The sequence below is a fragment of the Phytophthora cinnamomi genome (genome assembly GCF_018691715.1).
Source record: "Phytophthora cinnamomi strain GKB4 chromosome Unknown Contig25, whole genome shotgun sequence".
Lineage (NCBI taxonomy): Eukaryota > Oomycota > Peronosporomycetes > Peronosporales > Peronosporaceae > Phytophthora > Phytophthora cinnamomi.
Genome location: NW_027150958.1, coordinates 93,552 through 113,063, shown reverse-complemented (window position 1 = coordinate 113,063; position 19,512 = coordinate 93,552). Strand labels below are relative to the sequence as shown.

General features: G+C 55.8%; 1 protein-coding gene across 1 annotated transcript in view; it reads left to right on the top strand.

The window, feature by feature from the left end:
- Positions 1 to 15,858, top strand: part of IUM83_16831 (Endonuclease Reverse transcriptase) — a gene marked incomplete at both ends in the record, with an annotated part of 32,889 nt that extends 17,031 nt beyond the window's left edge. Inside the window, 2 exons of the mRNA XM_067941743.1 lie at positions 15,487 to 15,521; positions 15,598 to 15,858. Coding sequence (XP_067794361.1) covers positions 15,487 to 15,521; positions 15,598 to 15,858 — 296 coding nt within the window. The remainder of the gene's footprint in view (positions 1 to 15,486; positions 15,522 to 15,597) is intronic.
- Positions 15,859 to 19,512: the final 3,654 nt, after the last annotated feature.

The window sequence follows — 19,512 nt, the reverse complement described above, 5'->3', positions numbered from 1 at the left end:
CGTGAGTTACAACGACGGTCCAAAACGACGCGCGTACTCTTCGGCTTTCTCTGCGACGTGGCGGCGTTACCGACGACTCAAACGGCCGCTGAAACGCCGCGACGACTCGGGACAGGCGCCGACGACTCATAAGTTCGGATCTTGCCAGTAGGTTCGCACCGTAGTTAGCGAGCTGCAAGCGCCCGCTCTTGACTTGGGACCGTCGACGAGTCATCGTCACCGGCCTATTTAGGCCAATCAGCGATCAGGGAGTTTAGTCAATGACTGGCGATGGGTTGTGACTTGCCAGTTAACGCCGGCGCCTCGAGTCTTCCTCATCCCTCGTCCCGCCTTTGGGTTTTGGCCTTGGCTTCATTTCCCGATACCACAGCTGCCCCCACCGCGACTCGAGCCGCGTGCTGGTGAGCGTCGGGGTGCTCCTGTGCCATGGTTGGTTCTTCGCGCGCTGCCCAGTCCGCCGTGAACTCGGCCCTCAGGGCTCTCGGTGTATCTCGGTCTTCGCTCCAGGTAAGCCGTCTTCTTCTTGTTCTCTTGCCGTCTTCGCTCCTAACCCGGATCTTCGTATCTTGGTCAGTCTTCGCCAGGTCGAGGAAGCTCGCTTGGTGCTGGTAGTTCGCCTGCTGCTCCTGCTCCCTCGCAGTCGGCGGTGTCTGAGGATGAGAGCGCTGCTGAGTCGACGGCCAGTTCGGCCACGGTGAGTTTCCTGTCGTCTTCACACTTTCTTGTTAGCTTCACGTGGGATGCTGATGCCTGGCGGTTTTGTGCGTCTGCTTCCCAGGTTGTCTTGTCATCTCGGGTTGGGCTCTCACTCGCTGTTGGCGATGCGCCGAGCCAAGCTTCGCTGGACGCTTCCGCTGAGTCGTCCGCGTCTCTGGCTACCTCTCCGGCTCTTCCTTCGGTACGTCTCGTTGACTGGCACCTTGATCTTGAGCTGCTCTCGCTTACCTTCACAGTTATTGCCTTCGTTTCTTGTCATTCAGGATACTTCCCTGGTTGATGTGCCTGTTGGTAGTGCTGCCGGCGACTCAGTTTCGATCCAGTCGTCGGAGCTAGCTGCTCGGTGCTCTACTTCGAGCGCTGAGTCGTTCCACCACCGACGACTCGCTGATCACGGTGTCGCGTGAGGCCCTGAGCAAATCGTCATGGAAGCCAGTGCTGAGGCGTCGGAGCGCGTGATCGCGGTGTTGGGTCCTCGGTTGGATCTCATCGGTCGTCTCAATGTCACTCTGCACCAGGGTCCCAATATTCGTGGGGACCGCCACGTGGGCTCTCGCTTGGCTGCTGCTCGCTCGCTGGAAGACGTGGTGGCGGCGGCTCAGTAACATGGGGTCCACGATGACGTCAATCTGGATTTGGCCGTGATGCGAGGTCCGTTGCATTCCGCTGAAGCTGCGCGTGCTGCCGCCGAAAACTCGGCGATGAAGGAGTCGTTCAAGCACGAGAACACCATGGTGTTCCTCAAGCAACGCGCGGAACTCGAGCACTCAAGAAGAGAGGTCAAGCGTCTGCGGGTCCTGGAGGCTCACTACCTCCAGGAGATGGAGGGTCTTCGTGGAGCCGTGGATGCGCACACCGAGACGGCCACCCGCTTGGAGAACCGCGTTAGAGTTGCTGACGACGAGTGCAAGCGTATGGCTCTCCAGCTCACTCGCGAGCAGACGGTGTTCAAGGCTGCTGTGGCGGCGTCGACTGCACAGAGCAAGCGTCTTCACGATCTTCTGGCTCGCTTGGATGCCGGCGATGACTCGTCGTCGACTCGCCTCCAGCGCCGAAATGAAGACCTTCAAGAGCAGGTGAAGCGGCTCGCGCGCCAACAGGACTCTTCGGGCGCATGTCAAGTTTGAAGACATGGATCCAGACGTCCTCGTGCTGATCTCTGAAGGTTCGTACTGCGGTCGTTGCTGGATGTGCTGGCTTGTGTTCTGATTCTGCCGATGACTCATGCTTTACAGGTTTGTCGACTGGCGAGTTGAACTGGGACCTGCTGGACATTAGCCACGAGACTCGGCGGGTCCTCAAGGACATGCTGGCCAATGCGGATCCGTCTCGAACCGAGGATGCCATTGCCGTTGACTTGGCCCGTGCTGCTTTCCTGGAATCGGACTCTCATGTTGAGTTGTCGTCGGAGGAGCGGTCGGCTGAGGCGAACAAGACAACGCCGGGAACTCGTGCTGCCGATATCGAAGCGGACCGGGCTGTGGGCGCTGCGCAGATTGGTTGCTCACGCAAGCGTTCCTCGCAAAGGGAAGCCGGTTCTCATCATGTTCGTCGTCGGTCAAGCTCTGTTTCTCGTCCGGCGTCGCAAAAGCGGGTTCGTTCTTCGTCACTCCGTCGCAGTCCGTCCGCCCGTCGCCCGGGCAAGAGACCTCGCTGCCCCGCCGAAGACTCAGCTTCCGCTGTCCGTGGCTCTCGTACGTCTTCTTCCCGTCGAGGTGGTAGCCGCGAGTCTTCGGTGACAGCTCCTGGTGGTTCTCGGGCTCCTTCTCAAGATGGTGAGCGCTTGGAATTGGAGGTGGAGGTTGTCGAGTCTTCCGGAAGTGTTCCTGCGGCCGCAGGAGTCTCCGCCCGCGTTGGCAGTGCAAGCCCCGAGTGCTTCCAGGGCTTCGTCGTCCAAGGGCAAGTCGAGGCGGAAACCCCAGGGGCGATGGGCTCGTTCTCAGCGATCTACCGGTCCGCCCGCTCGTGCCGCCTTCTCCGGGGCCGCTGCCAAGTCTTCGTCGGACAGCTCACCCGTTGTTCCTTCCCGCAAGCCGTCTCGTGTGGTGGAGTCATCGGATGAAGATGCTGTTTCGTCGAGCACTATTTCTCCTCCTTCCGAGCAAGTTCACGTTGATTCTGGCGCTTCTCTCAGTGGTTTCCGGACACTGGTTCGGAGGCGGAGAATTTGGTCGTTGGATCAGTGATTGAGTTATCGGTGGGCGTCCCTCAATCCTCTTCTCTCTTGGAGCTCCCAGGTTCTGAGTCGTCGGGAGCTATCTCAGGTGCTGGTGTGGAGCCTAAGAAAACACCTCCTGTTCCCCGAAGACTCACACGAGTCACCGTCGACAACCCGTCGTTCTTCCGTTCCACGCCAGTCTGCGTCTTCCGGAAGCAGCCGAGTCGTCGCCACTTCGTCGTCCACCCCTGGGTCAGATTCCAGCCCCGGCGTCATCCGATGGTGCCGTCGCCGGCGCGGGGTCAGTTACCCTCGTCCGATTTCCCAAGCAAGTGGCTAAGTGGGCTGTGCCGTACATCGAGCCGCCTTTTACGCGTCCTGGGGCTCTCAAGTGCTGGACCCAGATGCTAAATGCTCGGTTGCCTGCACCGGTGCCCGGGATCTCCGAATTATTTCCAGTCCTGAAGGCATCGCGGCATTCGCGGACTACAAAACCCTGATCATCCGTGGCAGAAGCTTCGCCGGCGACTCCGTCTCAAGCGTGTCTTTTGACACTTCAGAGTTTGATCCCGACTCCAAGGTATCCCAGCGGGCTTCGCCGATGACTCGAGTGATGGGGTACTGGAGCAATTTTCGTGGGAGCGGCGACTCGGACAACGTCGACCTTGGCTTCTCGCTTTGGGAACGTGATCACTGGATCCTTCCGAAGGCAGTGGAACTACGTTCTCCGCAGTTGCCGCTGACTTGGACATGATGGACTGGACTGCCGCGCGGAAGACTCGGACGAGGAAGGACTTGGATACTTTGAAAGCCGCCTGGTCGAGGTACGTGGTTGAGCGCAACAAACGCAGCGACCGTCTCCGCGCCAAGGCGGTCCCGTACATCTGGAAGTGGGGCAGCAGCCAGGATCCTGGTTTCTCGGAGGTGAAGCCCGAGTTCATGCTTGAGCCGACCATGCCTGGGTATTCTCTGGAGTACTTGCCTTGGGAGCCCAAGACTGCCGACTGGTTGAGCGAGGTCGCTGCCCTGGATGCTGCGGAGCCTTGGCGGAACGGCTGGATCGATGTGCCGGAGCAGCACCCCTACAACACCACGTTCATCCCATGCAACCCGTCGGCTCCGCTCTTTGTCCCGGCTGGTTTTTCGCGCGTCGATGTTGGTCGTCGAGTTGTTCCAAGTTCGTCGCTGCAGCCGGGTGAATTGAGCTCAGAATGGGTGGCCGAGTTTGGTGGTGGTCGCGTTCCTGCTGCGTCTGAGTCTTCGCCGACTGCTGCGTCTGTTCCGGGAGGACCAGTTCTGGATGCTGCTGGTGGTTCCGATGACTCGAGCTTGCTTGGTGTCTTGGCTCGGGCAGCCGTTGCCTCCGATCCTGATTGAGTTGAAGTCGGGTTCAAGCGAGTCGTCGGCAGCGTCTTCTATCCATTTGGTTTTCGTTTCCAATTCCGCTTCTGAGTTGCCGTTGAGTTTGGCTGTCCGTCTTGGTAGCGTTTAATTTTCAAATGCAAAAAAGTAGTACTGCAGTAGCTGTTTTCGTCTGTGGTCTTGGGCTGCGTTACCCCAAGTACGGGTCGTCATGGCGGTGACTCATAGCCACCTAGTCTTCGTCGGCAACTTGAACCATCTGCAGGCGCTGTTCACTTCGTTTTCGCCGCAGGTAATCATAGAGGAGCCCTCCACAAGAAAGGTTAGCGGCTGGCTCCCACGTTGGCTCATCGTAGCCGACCCATTTAACTCTAAACTCGCGCACTGCTCTTTCAGTTCCCGTGGACAACGGCACACGGTCGTCGAGGATGGCTTCAACTTCATACTCTCCTGCCACGTGGTCTGGCTCCCAACTATCTTCAGGGAGCAGTTCTTCGTCAAAGTCTAGTCGCGTGTCGTCGACGAGTCCGGGCGCGAGGCGAGTCTTCAGTCGATCTCCAAACTCATCAATCAGCTTTAGTCGGGATATATGGACGACTGGGTAAAATCGGTATCCACTGCGGTCCGGTAACTCGAGTTCGAAGGCGTAGTCTTCGATCTTCTTTTTTATCCGGAAGGGTCCATGCCACCGGTGTGCCAGTTTCTTGGTAAGGCCGGGCTTGACTCTCTCCATGTACAACCAGACCCCGCTGCCGACATCGAACGGGACCGGTAGCATTGATTTTCGGCCTGCAATCGGCTCATTTCCGCCAGTCTTCGGTGGACCCACCCTGTCCCGAGAGACATGTCCCCCCTGTCCCACAAACGGTTGGTGCGGGGCACCCGCCGACGACTCGCGAGTCGTCGGTGGCACATGCGTACTTGGTTTGAGCGACAGGTGATTTTGGACGGGGGTGTCTTGTGCCGCCGCCGCCGACTCGTGATTCCGAGTCTTCGCCAGTATTGTCTTCTCTTTCCGGCTGAGTTTGGCGTTGTGTTCCCGGGCTCTGCGAGTCTTCTCGGTGGCTTGGTATTCCTTGGCCATTTCCATAGCAATCTGCTGTTGTCTGTTGACTTCGCCGCGCCACGCCAGTGCGTCTGACTGCTTTGGCGTGCCGTGTCGGAGCGAGGATGACATGGCTTTCAGCGTTGACTGGGCATCCCACCCGTGCACCAAGTAGAATGGTGTTTCCTTCCGAGTCGTGTCTTGTGAGTTGTTGATGGCGAAGACTAAGCGCTCCACGATTTCGTCCCAGTCTTGTTGGAGCGGGTCTTCGGCGTATACCTTGACGGATTGCATTACAGTCTTGACTGACCGTTCCTGCTGTCCGTTGGCTTGCGGCCGGTAACTCAGCGTTGCTCGGGACCTTGACTGCATCATTTCTGCAAACGCTTGGAACACTTCGCTCATGAACCCTGGGTCGCGGTCATGACGGATAAGTGATGGCGCGCCGAATCGTCGGTATATGCATTCTTCGAATGCTTGTGCCACCTTGAGTGCGCTCGTATCCGCCATGGCTTTCGCAATGATGAAACCCGTAAAGGAACATTGGAAGAGTAGCAGGGCTGTGTTGCCCCTCCGAGTCTTCGGCAGTGGTATCACAAAATCCATAGACACTAACTGGAAAGGTCGTTCCGCCAGCACGTTGCCAGGAGAGTATCCCTTCAGTTGGGGGCGGCTCTTGCTGGTGCTGCAATCGGGGCACGATCTCACGTGCTTCTCCACGTCGGTGTAGAGTCCCAACCAGTAGTAATCTCGCTTGACTCGCTGGTAGGTTCTCACCACACCCTGATGGCCGCCTTCCAGCGAGTCATGGCAATTCTGGAGCACTTCTTGAATCATCGTGGTGGGTACCACCAGACGCAACGAGATCTCCTCTTGCGACTCAGCTTCACGCCGACGACTCGTTCCCATGTAGTGTAGCAAATTGTCTTCCGACAATACGAACTTATCTGCGATTTTCCATGCATCTCTGGCGGCTCGGTATCCAAGTTTCTCGACATCTCCGCGTAACAGGGTCTTCAGGTTAGCCCATCGCAATTCTTCGTCCTGAGCGGCAGCTATTCGTCGTCGTCTTTCTTCTTGGACTTTCACAGGATCAATGTCTTGTGCGTTAGGAGCTGCTGGTGGAGCTTGGGTCGTTTCCGGGGGTTGAATTTCAGGAGGTCTCCGGTTAGGTCGAGTTTTCGGCGGTGACTTCGGCTTATCGTGTGTGAATCGGACATGTTTTTTTTTGCTCTTGGTCTGCGCCCGAGTCATCGCCAGTTGCATTCCAGGTTCTGGACGTACGAAATCAGCAAATGTCTTGCGTTTCACGGTCGAGACGCCGCTCAGAGTTTGAAGAGAGCCTCCTGGAACCAGGTTTTGTGCTTCTGATCCTTGCGGCGGCGACTCGTAGATCACTTCTTGTATCCGATTGAGTCCGGCCAACTCTGCTTTCCGGGTCTCACTCAGAATGACCTTGGAAACTTTTGACTCCAAGGCTTCTGTTGCCAACGAGTCCGCGGCAGCATTGTATTCGCGTACCACGTGCAGGTATTTGACTGACCGCAACCGTGCTGTGATCTCCTTGTGATGATTCAGCTGTGCCAGCAGTGGTTCCTCCCGGCAAGCTATCACCCCTAGGGATTGCTGGATCGCGAGTCTCGAGTCTCCCACGATCACTAAGTCTTCGGCGCTGTGTTCGATCGCGGCGAGAACGCCGTTGTTCATGCCGGTGTACTCGGCGATATTGACCGTGGTTTTCTCGAGGTAAGCGTTCGCTGCAATAACTATTTTCCACTCCGGAAGGCTCCACACGATCCATGAGCAACTGCCGTAACCACCGTACTTCTCAGTCTTCGCTGACCCATCGAAAGAGACCACGAAGCCTGTATGAGTCGTCGGCAGGCGTGCATAGAGCAAGTTTGGGTCCATGCGAGTCGTCGGTGAGCCTTTAGTCGGCGGGGCAACCAGTTCTAATGAGTCATCGAGGTTCACGAAGTTGGTCACCGTCGACTGGAGCAGCTGGGTGAAGGCACAGTCCTTCTCCTTGACTCGTTGGACGATCAGGTGCCACGGGGAGAGCAATACCGCGAATTGTACAGCTCTCCCAAAGAGTGACTTTGACTTGGTAATCCACTCCAAGGTGGAGAAGCGAGTGTAAACTCGTATTGTCCGTCCCGCCAACTGAGTGTAGCAAGTCTTCAGCAGTAGCAACAGTGCTAGCACCTCTTTCTCCGCCGCATGATAGTTCATCTCGACCTCCTTCAATACACGTCCGCAGAAGCGAACAGGGTGCAACTTGTCATCATGCAGCTGTAGCAGCGTGGAGCTTAATTCCCACTCGTTTTGCGAACAGCATGATGTGCACGTCCTTGGTGCGGTCGAAGTGGCGGAGTATCGGCGCTGCCGCAGCAACCTTGTCAGCAGAGCTTGGAAACTCCGGCGGGCAACTGTGAGGTCACCCTCCGGCGCGAAATCGTCTTCCTTCAGCTGGTACAGCGTCGCGCCATAGACAGCGAAGTCTTGGATGAAGCGGCTGTAATAATTCAGCGCACCTAGGAAAGACTGCATTCCCTTCTTCGTTCGTGGGAAAGACAGCTTAGTGATCGCGTCCAGCTTCTTCGGATCGGGCCGAATGCCGTCTTTTGACACTTCATGGGACAGAAAGTCAACGCGTCCTTGCACGAAAGTACTCTTGGTAAAGCTGACGCTGATCCGGCACTCTTCAAAACGACTGAGGAGCCGATCCAGCGTCGCCAAACAACTGTCGAAGTCTTCGCCACCGAAACAGATATCGTCCACGAAGGATCGCCGGTCGAACACAGGTACCAGCGACGACTCGTCGGCTTCGTTGGTCGTAAACATATCGGCTTCGGGGCTGTTAATGAGTCGAGTAATGGGTTCAGCTGTCTTCGAGTCATCGCGGGCAGCCGCAAACTTGGTTCGAGTCGTCGCTGTAGTGCCTGGTAGGCGAGGCGACGACTCGAGTCGCCGGCAGTGTTCTGCCGAGTCTTCGGCGGCCTTCATTTTGCTGCAAAGGCGTTCCAGCCGCCCTTAGGTTGCACAAATCCCACAATGCGTTGTCTATCATCCGTTGGTAGATCATCGGCGCGTTCTTGAGGCCAAAGGCATTCGTAGCCACTCGAAGTGCCCCAGAGGACACACAAATGCCGAAATCTTGCGCGCACGTAGGAGTCATCAGGATGGCCCAGAATCCGCTGGCCGCGTCGAGCGAGCAGAACCAAAGATAAGTCTCCAAGTCTGTGAGCAAGTCGTCGACGAGCGGCATGGCGTACTCCAGGATTGCCGTTACCGCGTTGACCATCTTGTAGTCGATGCAGAGGCGGATGTCTTGGCCATTCTTCTTGAGGACAATGACGATTGGCGAGGCCCACGGGCTGTCCGAGAACGCGATGAGCCCTGCCTTGAGCAGTCCTTTGAGGAGTTCGTACAGTTTCTTGAGATGCTTGAATGGGATCCGTCGGGCCCGCTGTTTGATCGGCGCATGCCCCTGCACATCTATGTCGCAGACAACGCCATATGCCGGCGGTGGGAGTGCATTCCCGCTTGCAATCATGATACTTTCATGGCGTCGGAGTACTTCGATCAGGCTCCCTTGTTGGTCTGCCGACAACTCGGGATTCTTGACGTTCGCCGCCGAGTAGTTGAGTGTAGTCGGCTCCGGCTCCGATAAATCGGGGAGGAACGCTAATTCATGCGCGTAGTCCTCCAGTTCGATGTCCGCTGCCGGGTGTTCCGCCGTCTCGTCGCTACTGTCGACGGTACCTTCCGTGGCCAGTACACGCATTACTGCTATGAACGTCTGGTCGAGTGTCGTTGAGATGTCTCCGGCTTCTCGGCTGGGTGCAGTCTGAGTCATCGGTGGATGCCTCTTCGGACTGCACTCTAGTCCTCGGTCTTCGTCGCGGCGCACCGTCGACTCAGCAGTCTCCAGTCCTGATCCAACTGCTTCTGGAGTCATGGCTTCATCGTCAGTCGTCGTCACCCCCGTCGAGTCGCCGGCAGTAGCGTCGACTCGTCGGTGATGTTCTTCCGCTATCCATTCTGAGTCATCCGTCACCGACGAGTCGTCGGCACGGTCACGTTCACTGTTGACGGGTGGTTTCTCGGCCGAGTCTTCGTCCGGTCGCTGCAAGATACCTGTGGGTGTCGGGTAACGCACTTGTTCCACCGCTGGAGGCTGCTTGGCCAACCATTGTTGGTAGAGTTCAGCTTCCCACTTGAGTAGTGTCTTGTCTAGTGCGGCAGCGTATGCGAGTACCTGCCACTCTTTGTACTTTGCGGAATCTAGCCGCACGTAGCCTTCAGTCTTCGGCAGCGACCCAATCGGAACCCAGACTATCACCGGGAAGTGTACCGGACAACTCGCCAGCCTATCCGTGGCGTTGGTAAGTCGAATCCTGACCGGACGTCCCTTGTAGAACCTGGTGACAGTCGGGATGAACGTCTCAGTTCGGCGGATCCACGGCACGTGAGTCGTCGGCTCGGGTTGTCGCCGCTGTAGTTTGAACTCGTCCCATTCATGGCCCGGTATTTGCATTGGTTTCGCCGGACCGTACGCGACGTGGCTTCCTTCGGCCTCGTCCATCATGTTTTGAGTCTTGATCAGCGGGATCATTACCTCGTCGGGGAGCTTGGCCGTTGCGTTTAGGAGGTCCAGTCGGATACCGGCCGGGATCATAAAATCGGTGCCAAGCACCACTTCTACCCCGGCGCAGTGATCCATTATCCAGACTTCAAAAACATATACGCGCTCCCATCCAAGGGTGACTTTCACCTTCGCTCGGCGAGCCGTCATCATCTTGCCCTTGGTGATCCCTTGTACATCCATGCAACGTCCATGCCCCACTACTTCACGGAGTTTCAGTCGCTTGGCAAGTTTCTCCGAGATGACACTGACGTTTGCCCCGGTGTCCAGCAATATCCTCGTGCGCGAGTCGTTCACGGCTCCGTTTACCAGTGTCCGCATCTTTACACGCTTGTTAAATTTCTGCGCCGACCACCATCCCATCCGTTCTCCAGCTAAGAGTCGCACTTCTGGAACGAGTCGTCGGCGCGAGTCTTCTTGTATTGCGCTTGTCAGCCAGTCTTCGGCGGTATCTCCCACCTCTTCGTTATCGTCTTCTTCACACCATACACCTCCACCGAGGCAATCGCCTCTCTCCTTTTCCAATTCCGTCGTTTTCATGTCGTTGTCTTGCTCAGTCTTCGTCCATTCGCACTCGCCCACAAATGCGAAGATGCACTCGGCTTCAATTGCGGGCTCGGCTAACTGTGGCAGCCCGATTGGGACCAACCCAGTCGTAGTTGGCGGGCTGCCTAGTTTAAATGGTCCGAAAACAGGAGTTCTTGGAGCTCGGGTGTGAGGTCTTTCTTGTCCACCTTGGACTTGATGATCTTGGTGATTTCTTGGAACACTTCACATTTTCCGGAGTCGTGCACTTGTTTGCACAGCTTGCACCGACGTCGGCAGTAGTGTGCCGAGTGATAGAGGCCCCCGCAGGCCGCGCACGGTCCATACTGGCGAGGTCTCTCGTCGCGGTGACCGCGGTTCTGGAGCCGATTGTCCCGGCCTTGGCTGCGCCCGGCTGAGTCACCCCAGGGTTGTCGGTTGGCGGACCGGGCGTACGTGCCTTCGGCGGCGACTCGTCGTTCGTTGTCATTGGCTGCTGCAAGGTAGTGGTCGCTTCCGTCTGACGAATAGCTATCACCCCAGTCTTCGCCGCAACGTTGTGAGTCGTCGCTGCCGTGTTCACTTCCATCTTCGCTGTTGCTGTCGCCATCATATCTGTGGCGTTGTTGCTACAGCTCGCTCCGCGTGTCCCGCGTGTCCCGTCCATGAAGTTCGGCGACGATGTCAGCGACAGATGCTTCAGCTAGGCTCACGCGAGGCATATTGCGTGAGTCGCCGCGACGACGCTCATAATCTCGTTCGCGTCGGTCGCGACGGTTGTAAGCATCCCGCGAGTCGTCGGGGCGGCGGTCATCACGTCGGCGAGCGTCCTCCGAGCGCTCGTGGCGGCGCGAGTCATCGCGACGTTTGTCATCACGTCGTCGGGAGGCATCCCGAGCTCGAGAGTGATGCAGCGGCTACTGGCGGGACGAACTACGCTCGTCAATCTTCAGTATCTCTTGGATCATCTCTTCCAACTCATGTATGTCTGAGATGCGCAGGTGGCACAGGCGCCGTTCGAGTCCTCGGTCGCCGCAAGTCTCGAGGAACCGCTTGACGTGGTCGCGTGCCTTGCGGCCGTTGTTCTCAAACCGAATTCCGGCGTTCCTGGCATAGCCATTGAGTCGGTTTAGGTAGTCGCAAACATGTTCCTTGTCTTCGCGCTTGGCTGAGTAGTAGCGAGTCTCCGCTGACTGGCTGAACTGGGAGCAATAGTACTTGATGAAAGCTTCGCTTAAGAGGCTCCACGTTCGCTTGGTCTTCTTGGGCAGTTGTCGGTACCAATGTAGAGCGCCGTCCCGAAGGCTCAGCTCGAAAGGCATGCACCAATCGTTGGGCGATGCTCGTGTTCCTTTCATCTCGTAGACAAAGGCGCGAAGCCATTGCATCGAGTTCTCGCTCTTGTTTCTGGTGCCCGAAAACGCCTTGATCTGCCCCAGTGGGCGATGCGTTGCCACCTCGATCCTCGGAGTCGCGTTAAGCAACTCGGATTCGGTCACCTCACGGATTTGGCGCAGGTACTCGCCCATCTGCGCTCCTCCATCGCCGGTAAAGTCCGCTTCTTCGTCCGACGAGTCGTCGGTGGGCCCGTTGCGGCGGATCGTGCTCCGTCTTGAGTTGCTTTTCGTGCCCCTGGCTGATTTTGAGTCATCGGTGGTGCGTCCAGCGCGGTCTGAGTAGCCCGTAGTTGGTGGAGTCACCATGTGGGAGTCTTGAAAGTACGGGGATCGCTCTCCTGACGCGCTAAACACCCCTCCGGTGGGTTTTCGGCTGGGGTTTTCGCGGATTGTCCTCTTCGGAGTCGTCGGCAGCGGTACGCTAGCCGGGTCGACCACTTCGCGAGTCGCACGAGTCTTCCGCGAGTCGTCCAGAGTGAACGAGTTCACGCCGAAGGCTGTGCGGAGTCGCTTCTTCCATTTCCAGAGCTCCGCGCCTGCTTCGGCCGGCACCCAGCACTCCAGAGTCGACGGCGAAGGGTACTCCAGAGGCCGAAGACCCAATGCTTTCAGAAATCGTTCGGTTTCCTTCACCACTTGTTCGATTGTTACCGAACTCACTGGGCGAGCCAACTCGTGACACAAATCGGCCCAAACCGCCTGGCGAGTCATCGCTGGCTCGAATAGCTCACCCCAGTCGCTCTTCTTCATCTCTTCGTATAGTCGACCGAGAACCTTGTTGGCCGCCGGCGTGTCACCGTTGAGTGGCGGCCGGTTACCGGAGGTTTGCTCGGTCACTTGAGTCGTCAGGACCGGTGACCTCGAGTCGTCGGCGGCGTCATCAAAGTCTTCTAAGTCGTCATACGCTGGCCCAGGGCCATCCACATCATCCAGTTCATCCGCGAGGTTGCGCGTCACGGAGCGCGTGTCATCGTCAAGCTCAATCGCGAAGTTTCGCGACAACGAACGCGTGCCCGCACTGCGTCCCGCAGACAGCACTGCGTCTTCCGGAGTCTCGGGTGTCACCACCGCTGGCGCAGGCGCCTTCTCCTCCAGGTGATCGTCGTAGTCTTCATCTATCTCTTCGTCCTTGGCGTCGGATCCAGTCATCGAGTCGTCGAAGCTGACGGTCCGCTCAGCAATCGGGTCGAGGTGCGGCGTGATCAGGGCCGCCGTCGAGTCGTCGCCACGCGTTCCGCCAGTCTTCATCGGAGTTGCTGGTACCGCTGAACGTGATCCTTTCGCCATTTTCTTCTTTCTTCGTCTTTTTCTTTTTTTTTCTTGTTCTTGTTCTTCTTCTTCTTGGTTGCTCGTAAAGTCGATCGACCTGCAGTAGCACGAAACACAGAAGGTCACACCAATCCCGGGTCGCGGCACCAGTTGTCGTGTAGGAACACGCGCTAAATTATATATTGGCACACTTTCCCCACCAACAACACCCACCAAGTCACCGAAGACTCAATGGGCTTGTTAGGGTTAGAACCTGAAGGCCCAGGAACTTTCCCTTGCACCGGGTTGGTGTTTCCTCTGTGCACCGAGCTTCCGCTAGTCGACCGACGGAAGACTCAGCGTCACTAGCCACGAGCAAAGGCTAGCACGCTCTCACACACAAAATATACCTCGCAGGCCCTCAGAAGGAAGGGTCCCGGCCTTTTACGGCGTGATACGAGGGTGCCGGAGCTATACTCCGGCGGGAAGAAATAAATGGAGTGCGCTCTCGCTCCTCCAGTTCCTGGCGACGACTCGTCGCTACCAATACACCGGCCACTAACTCTTGGCCCTGCCAGGGATGAACACACGCTACACTAGTAGATGTGCCCACCGACAGTCATAATCCTACCTACCAGGTTTACCTTGAGCTGCAGGTCGTTCACTGCAGGCACCGGTGTCGCCCTTGCGTGGTTGAGAGGAAAAGCTGTTCTGTTATTGTTGCCCGAAGGCTTATCTGGTCTTCTCTTAAGTTTCCTATCGATCAATACAAATATCAAGTATAAACGCGTCCGTTTTTGGACCGTCCGTTGTAACTCACGACTCTTCGGCGCTTTCTCTGCGACGTGGCGGCGTTACCGACGACTCAAACGGCCGCTGAAACGCCACCGACGACTCGGGACAGGCGCCGACGACTCATAAGTTCGGATCTTGCCAGTAGGTTCGCACCGTAGTTAGCGAGCTGCAAGCGCCCGCTCTTGACTTGGGACCGTCGACGAGTCATCGTCACCGGCCTATTTAGGCCAATCAGCGATCAGGGAGTTTTAGTCCAATGACTGGCGATGGGTTGTGACTTGCCAGTTAACGCCGGCGCCTCGAGTCTTCCTCATCCCTCGTCCCGCCTTTGGGTTTTGGCCTTGGCTTCATTTCCCGATACCACAGTTGCTTTAACCGCACTACTGCCCCAAATGGATATAGTACGGTAGTCGGAGGTAAACCAGAACTGCAATGCACTACTAAATGGGATATTCGCCACTATTACCAGTCCTACTCCGAGCGATAACTGCTTGAAATTGCTACTGTATTAGTAGATAAGACTGGACATGCATAGTATGGTTCTGCACAAGGAACTTCGTCAATAATACTGACGTGTTGGCTCGCGCGGACCGTAAGACTTTTCCGGGTTATTGGTCAGATAAATTTTATTCTACACTTCACGCCCCTTAGCTCTGAAATAAATTTCAGAGATAAATTTCAAAGAATTACTGTAATATGCTGCAAGAAATCCGTAATGATTATTTACATTTGTGCGCTGTCGGCTTCGTAGTAGAAGCGCTATTATTTGGCAAGATGGAAGCCATTAAAACCCTACAGAAGATATCATCATCATCACTAACTGTGCACGCTTTGTAAGCCTCCATCAGCCTAAATTGCTCCGCCGTTTGTGGTATCATATTTCCGATCCGTGCTACTGCTTTCAATTGACTTGGTTTTTGTGATGCGTGCTGCCGTCTAGGTATTACTTGCTAATATTTGTGAGGGCATGGTACGTAATTTCAGAACTCTTACATTTGAAATAACTTAAAGAGCAGGTATAATGTTTATATTTGCGAGGGCATCGTGCGTATATTTCACGAATGACGACGGTATTACAGAGGACGTATTATTACATTTAAAACGAAGTGCCTAATCATTAAATAGCATCGTGTACTGGAAGCCTTCCAAAAATGTCGCCGCCTTATCTGCTGCAGATATGTCGGGTCATATGCCCCACGAAAATCTCGTGAGACGCAGATTTTGTCTCGATAAACTGCCCTAGCCCTAGCTATATGCCGTGAAGCCATCATAAACGATTATCTTGATATTTGTATTGTTTAATATGACCATCACTCTGCTGACTTATAGCCTGCATTATATCTTCCGACGTATCTAAGCGCTGCTCACTTTCAAATCCAGGCGACCGACCACATTGCCTGCGCTCCCAAGCGAACATTGTCCACCGTGATATCCAAGGCGACCAGGATCCATGAGTAGGCGGTGGTGGTGCACAGGCTCCGAGGTGAGGTGCAGTTGCAAGTCTTGCACAGCAACATGTGAGTGAATGAATGCAACGAAACTAGCTGCATGTGGTGAAAGTGATGGTTCTATTGCTGTTGGTGATGTGCAGGCGGCCGCGAAGCTAACGTGAACGCCGTGTTTGAGGTGAGAGGTGAGTGTTTTGGCGCCAAAGTGGATTTCAATAGTCACTTTGACTTGAGCGCAGTATTGATCGATTAAGGCAACCGATGAGAAGGCCAACGTCATCGAAATGGACGATGAGGCCGACCGAGACCTGCGCTACGTCGAACCTGACTTCTCGTTTGCAACCGACCCGGAAGACAGTTTCTTCGAGGAGGACGATGGGGAAGGCGTGCAGTTGGCCCAGGACACCAACGAGCCCGTGCTCGACGACTCGGCAGTCACCGACACCTCAGTGGCGGGTGCCTCGACGGCCTTAAGTCACGCGTCCACGCGGAGTGGCATCGCTGTTGGTCAATGAAGGCATGGAAGCTTTCGAACGAACCCCACGACTAGCGCCACTACGAGCAGATCGAACAACATACACTTTGGTTTCTGCTGCAGGATTCTCGAAGCCTCATAAGCCGGCCGCCAACACTGCGGCGAGCAACGCTTCAGCCATGGAGGAGCCGCCCGCTGTGCCAAGTCGGTTAACGGGAAAGCGCGCCGACAACAAGAAGAAGTCGAAGTACCAGAACTTCTCCAACCGGCTGGGGGGGGGGGCGACTTGGCGGACTTCCGCGACACCATCGGCGCCAAGCGCGCACGCGAAGATGACAAGGAGACACTCGAGGCCAGCTACGCCAAGGCAAAGCGAATCAGGGCATTGAGCGCTCAAGACCAAACTGACCGGTCTTGAAAACGCAGCCAACACCATGGGAGGGGACTTCATGGAAACCATTCTTCTCCTTCGCGAAGAGAATGAACGAAAGGCAGAGGCTCGTCGTGCCGAACAATAACAACGTCGCCGTGATGACGTCGCTGCCCGTGAGGCTAGACTTCTTGCGGACAAGGCTGAGGCCGAAGAACGCCGTTGTCAAGACAAGCTCGACATGGAGGAGCGAGCCCGCCGTGATCGCGAGGAAGCCCGCGCTCGCACGCAGGAGCTGATGCTGATGATCCAAGCATTCACCAAGAAGTTGTAAGCTGAACTCGCGATGGAATGGGCAGGTCATGCAGAACGGAGCGAGGCTCTCCATTTCAAATTTTAGTTGTAGTCATCTTGTACGTAGCACTAAGCCTCAAAACTGCCCAAGGCGAACACATTTACATGAAATCGTTCAAAGTTAACCCTGTCTGCATATTCTCTGTACAGCTTCACCAGCCAACTCGAGTTGTTCAGACATCTCCATTTCTCCCCCAAAGGTTGTGCGGATCTGTGAAATACCTACCGTTCGCACACGGTAGTTCGTCATGCGGAACAAGTTCTTCAGCCGGAGCCCACGAAGCTCGGGGTCATAAGGAAGCGGAAGGTTGAGGCGGTAGTAGACCTTCTGGACGCTTCCCATTCCCCACTCAGCCGCCTGCCGAACCGAAGTGATGGCATTATGGATCGTCCTGGCGGAGCTCCGGAGTGATGGCCACAGTCCTTCCAGTTCCCCGTCCTTGAGCGGGGTGAGGATGCGTCCGGCCATCGCGGTTGAACATGGGAAATCGGAGTCCGACACAACGTACATCCTCGTGTCCGGGCAGAAGGCGGGGTCCTGCAACTTGGCCCGGAAGCCGAGCGACGTGTCGGAATCGTTCCACGACCAGGGGCAATTGTGGCGTCATCACACAATGCACCCGTCGGCAGCAAAGCAAATTATCCCGGTGACGAAAACGGAATGGAGCCAACCATTGTACATGGCATTCTGCAGGTCGGCGTTGGACGGCTGCTGGACCTACATATTAGTAGGCGTTAGCAGAGTAAACAACAGCACAGTCAATCTAGCGTTGCGTTTACCTTGAAGTTTTTTTCCGTCTATGAATCCGAATGTGTACTTGAGCAGAGGCTCACGCGCTTCTACCAGCTTCGCCAATTCGGTTTGGCGGGCGGGAGACGGCCACGAAATCCGAGCTGGCGCGTAGTTGCCGAGCGTTTTGGAGAGAGCATCCTCAGCCCTCCTCAACGACCGCGACAACGTACTCGGGGGTGCACCAAACAGCATGCACAAGCTGCCCAGCTCCATCCAACCGACATAGAAGCACAGCAGCAGTCCCAAGACTTGTTGATGATAGCGGAGTTTGGGCGGGCGGCCCCTCGATTGCACACGCGGGATGCAGTAGAAGCGAGCAAAGCGCCTAAGCAGCTGGTGGAAAGCAGGCCTACACACGAGCACGCTGTAACAATACATGGTAAATACAGAGTTTGATAAAGGACAGCGATACTTGCGTCGTACCGTGTAGTGGGTCTAACTTGACTCACTACTTTAGCTTACACGTTGCGCAACGTGTATGAGGAAGCGTAAGTACTTAGTAATTACTTAGGTTAATTATATTTGAATACACAAATATAAGTTAAGTAAGAAAAGGATTCCAAGTGACTTAGATTAGGTAAAATGAGAACTGTATTGTTTGTAAATTGATCTTCCTCTAAAAATCTGCTAAAACTGTTTATCATCTATGAAAGGGTTGGCAGCGGCTGGCTGTCAGAGCCCCGCTAATATGCACGTCTCTAATTGGTACAAAGATGCTGCTTTCTACCAATAGGATCTTTGGGTATGTGTGGACCACTCACTGTGGTGGTCCACTTCAATGTATCCATCGGTGTGTCTTACACCAATGTGAGGAAGTATCCAAAACTTTTAACAGATAACCTATCTGTTAAATTCACAAGTGGCTTGCAGCCACTTGTGCGTGTAACCCCGTTAAACCATCCCCCCCTTATGGTTAGACGCGCGGGGTCCCCGCACGTCAATCTTTTGGAATTGACCATTCGTCAATTCTCCGCGTTTGGAGAAGAAATCGGCGCTCATTCCACGATGAGCGCGCCTCAGAAGAAGTCCACAAAGTCGGTGGGGAGTCATCTCTCCATCGACGACTACTTCGGACGCCAGAAGGCGAAGTACGGCGACGTCGTCGACTTCGACGACGACGATGAAGATATGGAGGGCGAGGAGGACTCGCCCTCAAAGCGTAAAGACTCAGTGTCGAGCGAATCGCTCGACCCTCACGCCAAGAACGTTCGTCCGCGTGAAGGGGACGAATCGGACGCTTCGAGTTCGAAGCGTTCGCGTACTGAGAGTGATACCCCACTTGCTTCCCCTGGGGCTCTCAGTACTCCGCGCGCTGCTGCTGCAGCGCGTGATGTCAAAGCTCAAAGCTCTCCGCGCGCTGCACCTGCAGCGCGCGATCCGTGGATGCCGTCCGCATCCGAGATTGCGGACCGGTTTGGGAACTCGGTACCTCCGAATGAGGTGCCGCTGTACGTATGCAGCGCCATCAAGGATGACGCTGTGGCTGCCGAGCTGCACTTTGATGCGGAAACGCATCAAAGGCGCGATTACTACATCGGACTCTTTCATGAGCTCCGATGGTTTCAAAGCAAGAATACGTCTTCTCGCAGCAAAGTGCCCGAGTGGCAGGCACTTTGTCAAAGTTGGAACGCCTTTGTTGAAAACTTCAACAAGAAGCCGAGTGCTTACCGTGATCGGATTAAGCAAGCGCGTGATCGCTTCGAGACGTACTCGAAGCGTGGAAAGTTGGAGCAACTTCATGTTGCTGCTGAGGATGCAAATGTGCCGTGCGCTGTGCCCGAGGGCTTTCAGTGCACGAAGTGCTTCCCAGGCGCGGTCCGCTTGAGCGACCGCGACCTGAACGGGTACACGTCGTTCCGTGTGCCCGAGAGTCTCAAAGAGCTCCGTGCTAAGTTCTTAGCACGTGACGGTTCGAATGCTAGCGGTGATCGCAGCGCTCGTGTTACTTCCGCTGTGCCAGCGCGTACTGCTCCTCGTACGCCCTCACCATTTCCGGAACGTCCACCAGCAAGACGTTTCGCGGCTCCCATGTATCTCGATGGGGAGGAAATCCTCTCCAACGAATACGAAAACGAGCCCCTTGAGGGTTCGTTTTCGGGATACTATGGTCAACAATCCGCTCAACAATCCAGCGGGTTGAGCCGTGGGCGTCACGGATCGGCGGTGGCGGGGGTGGG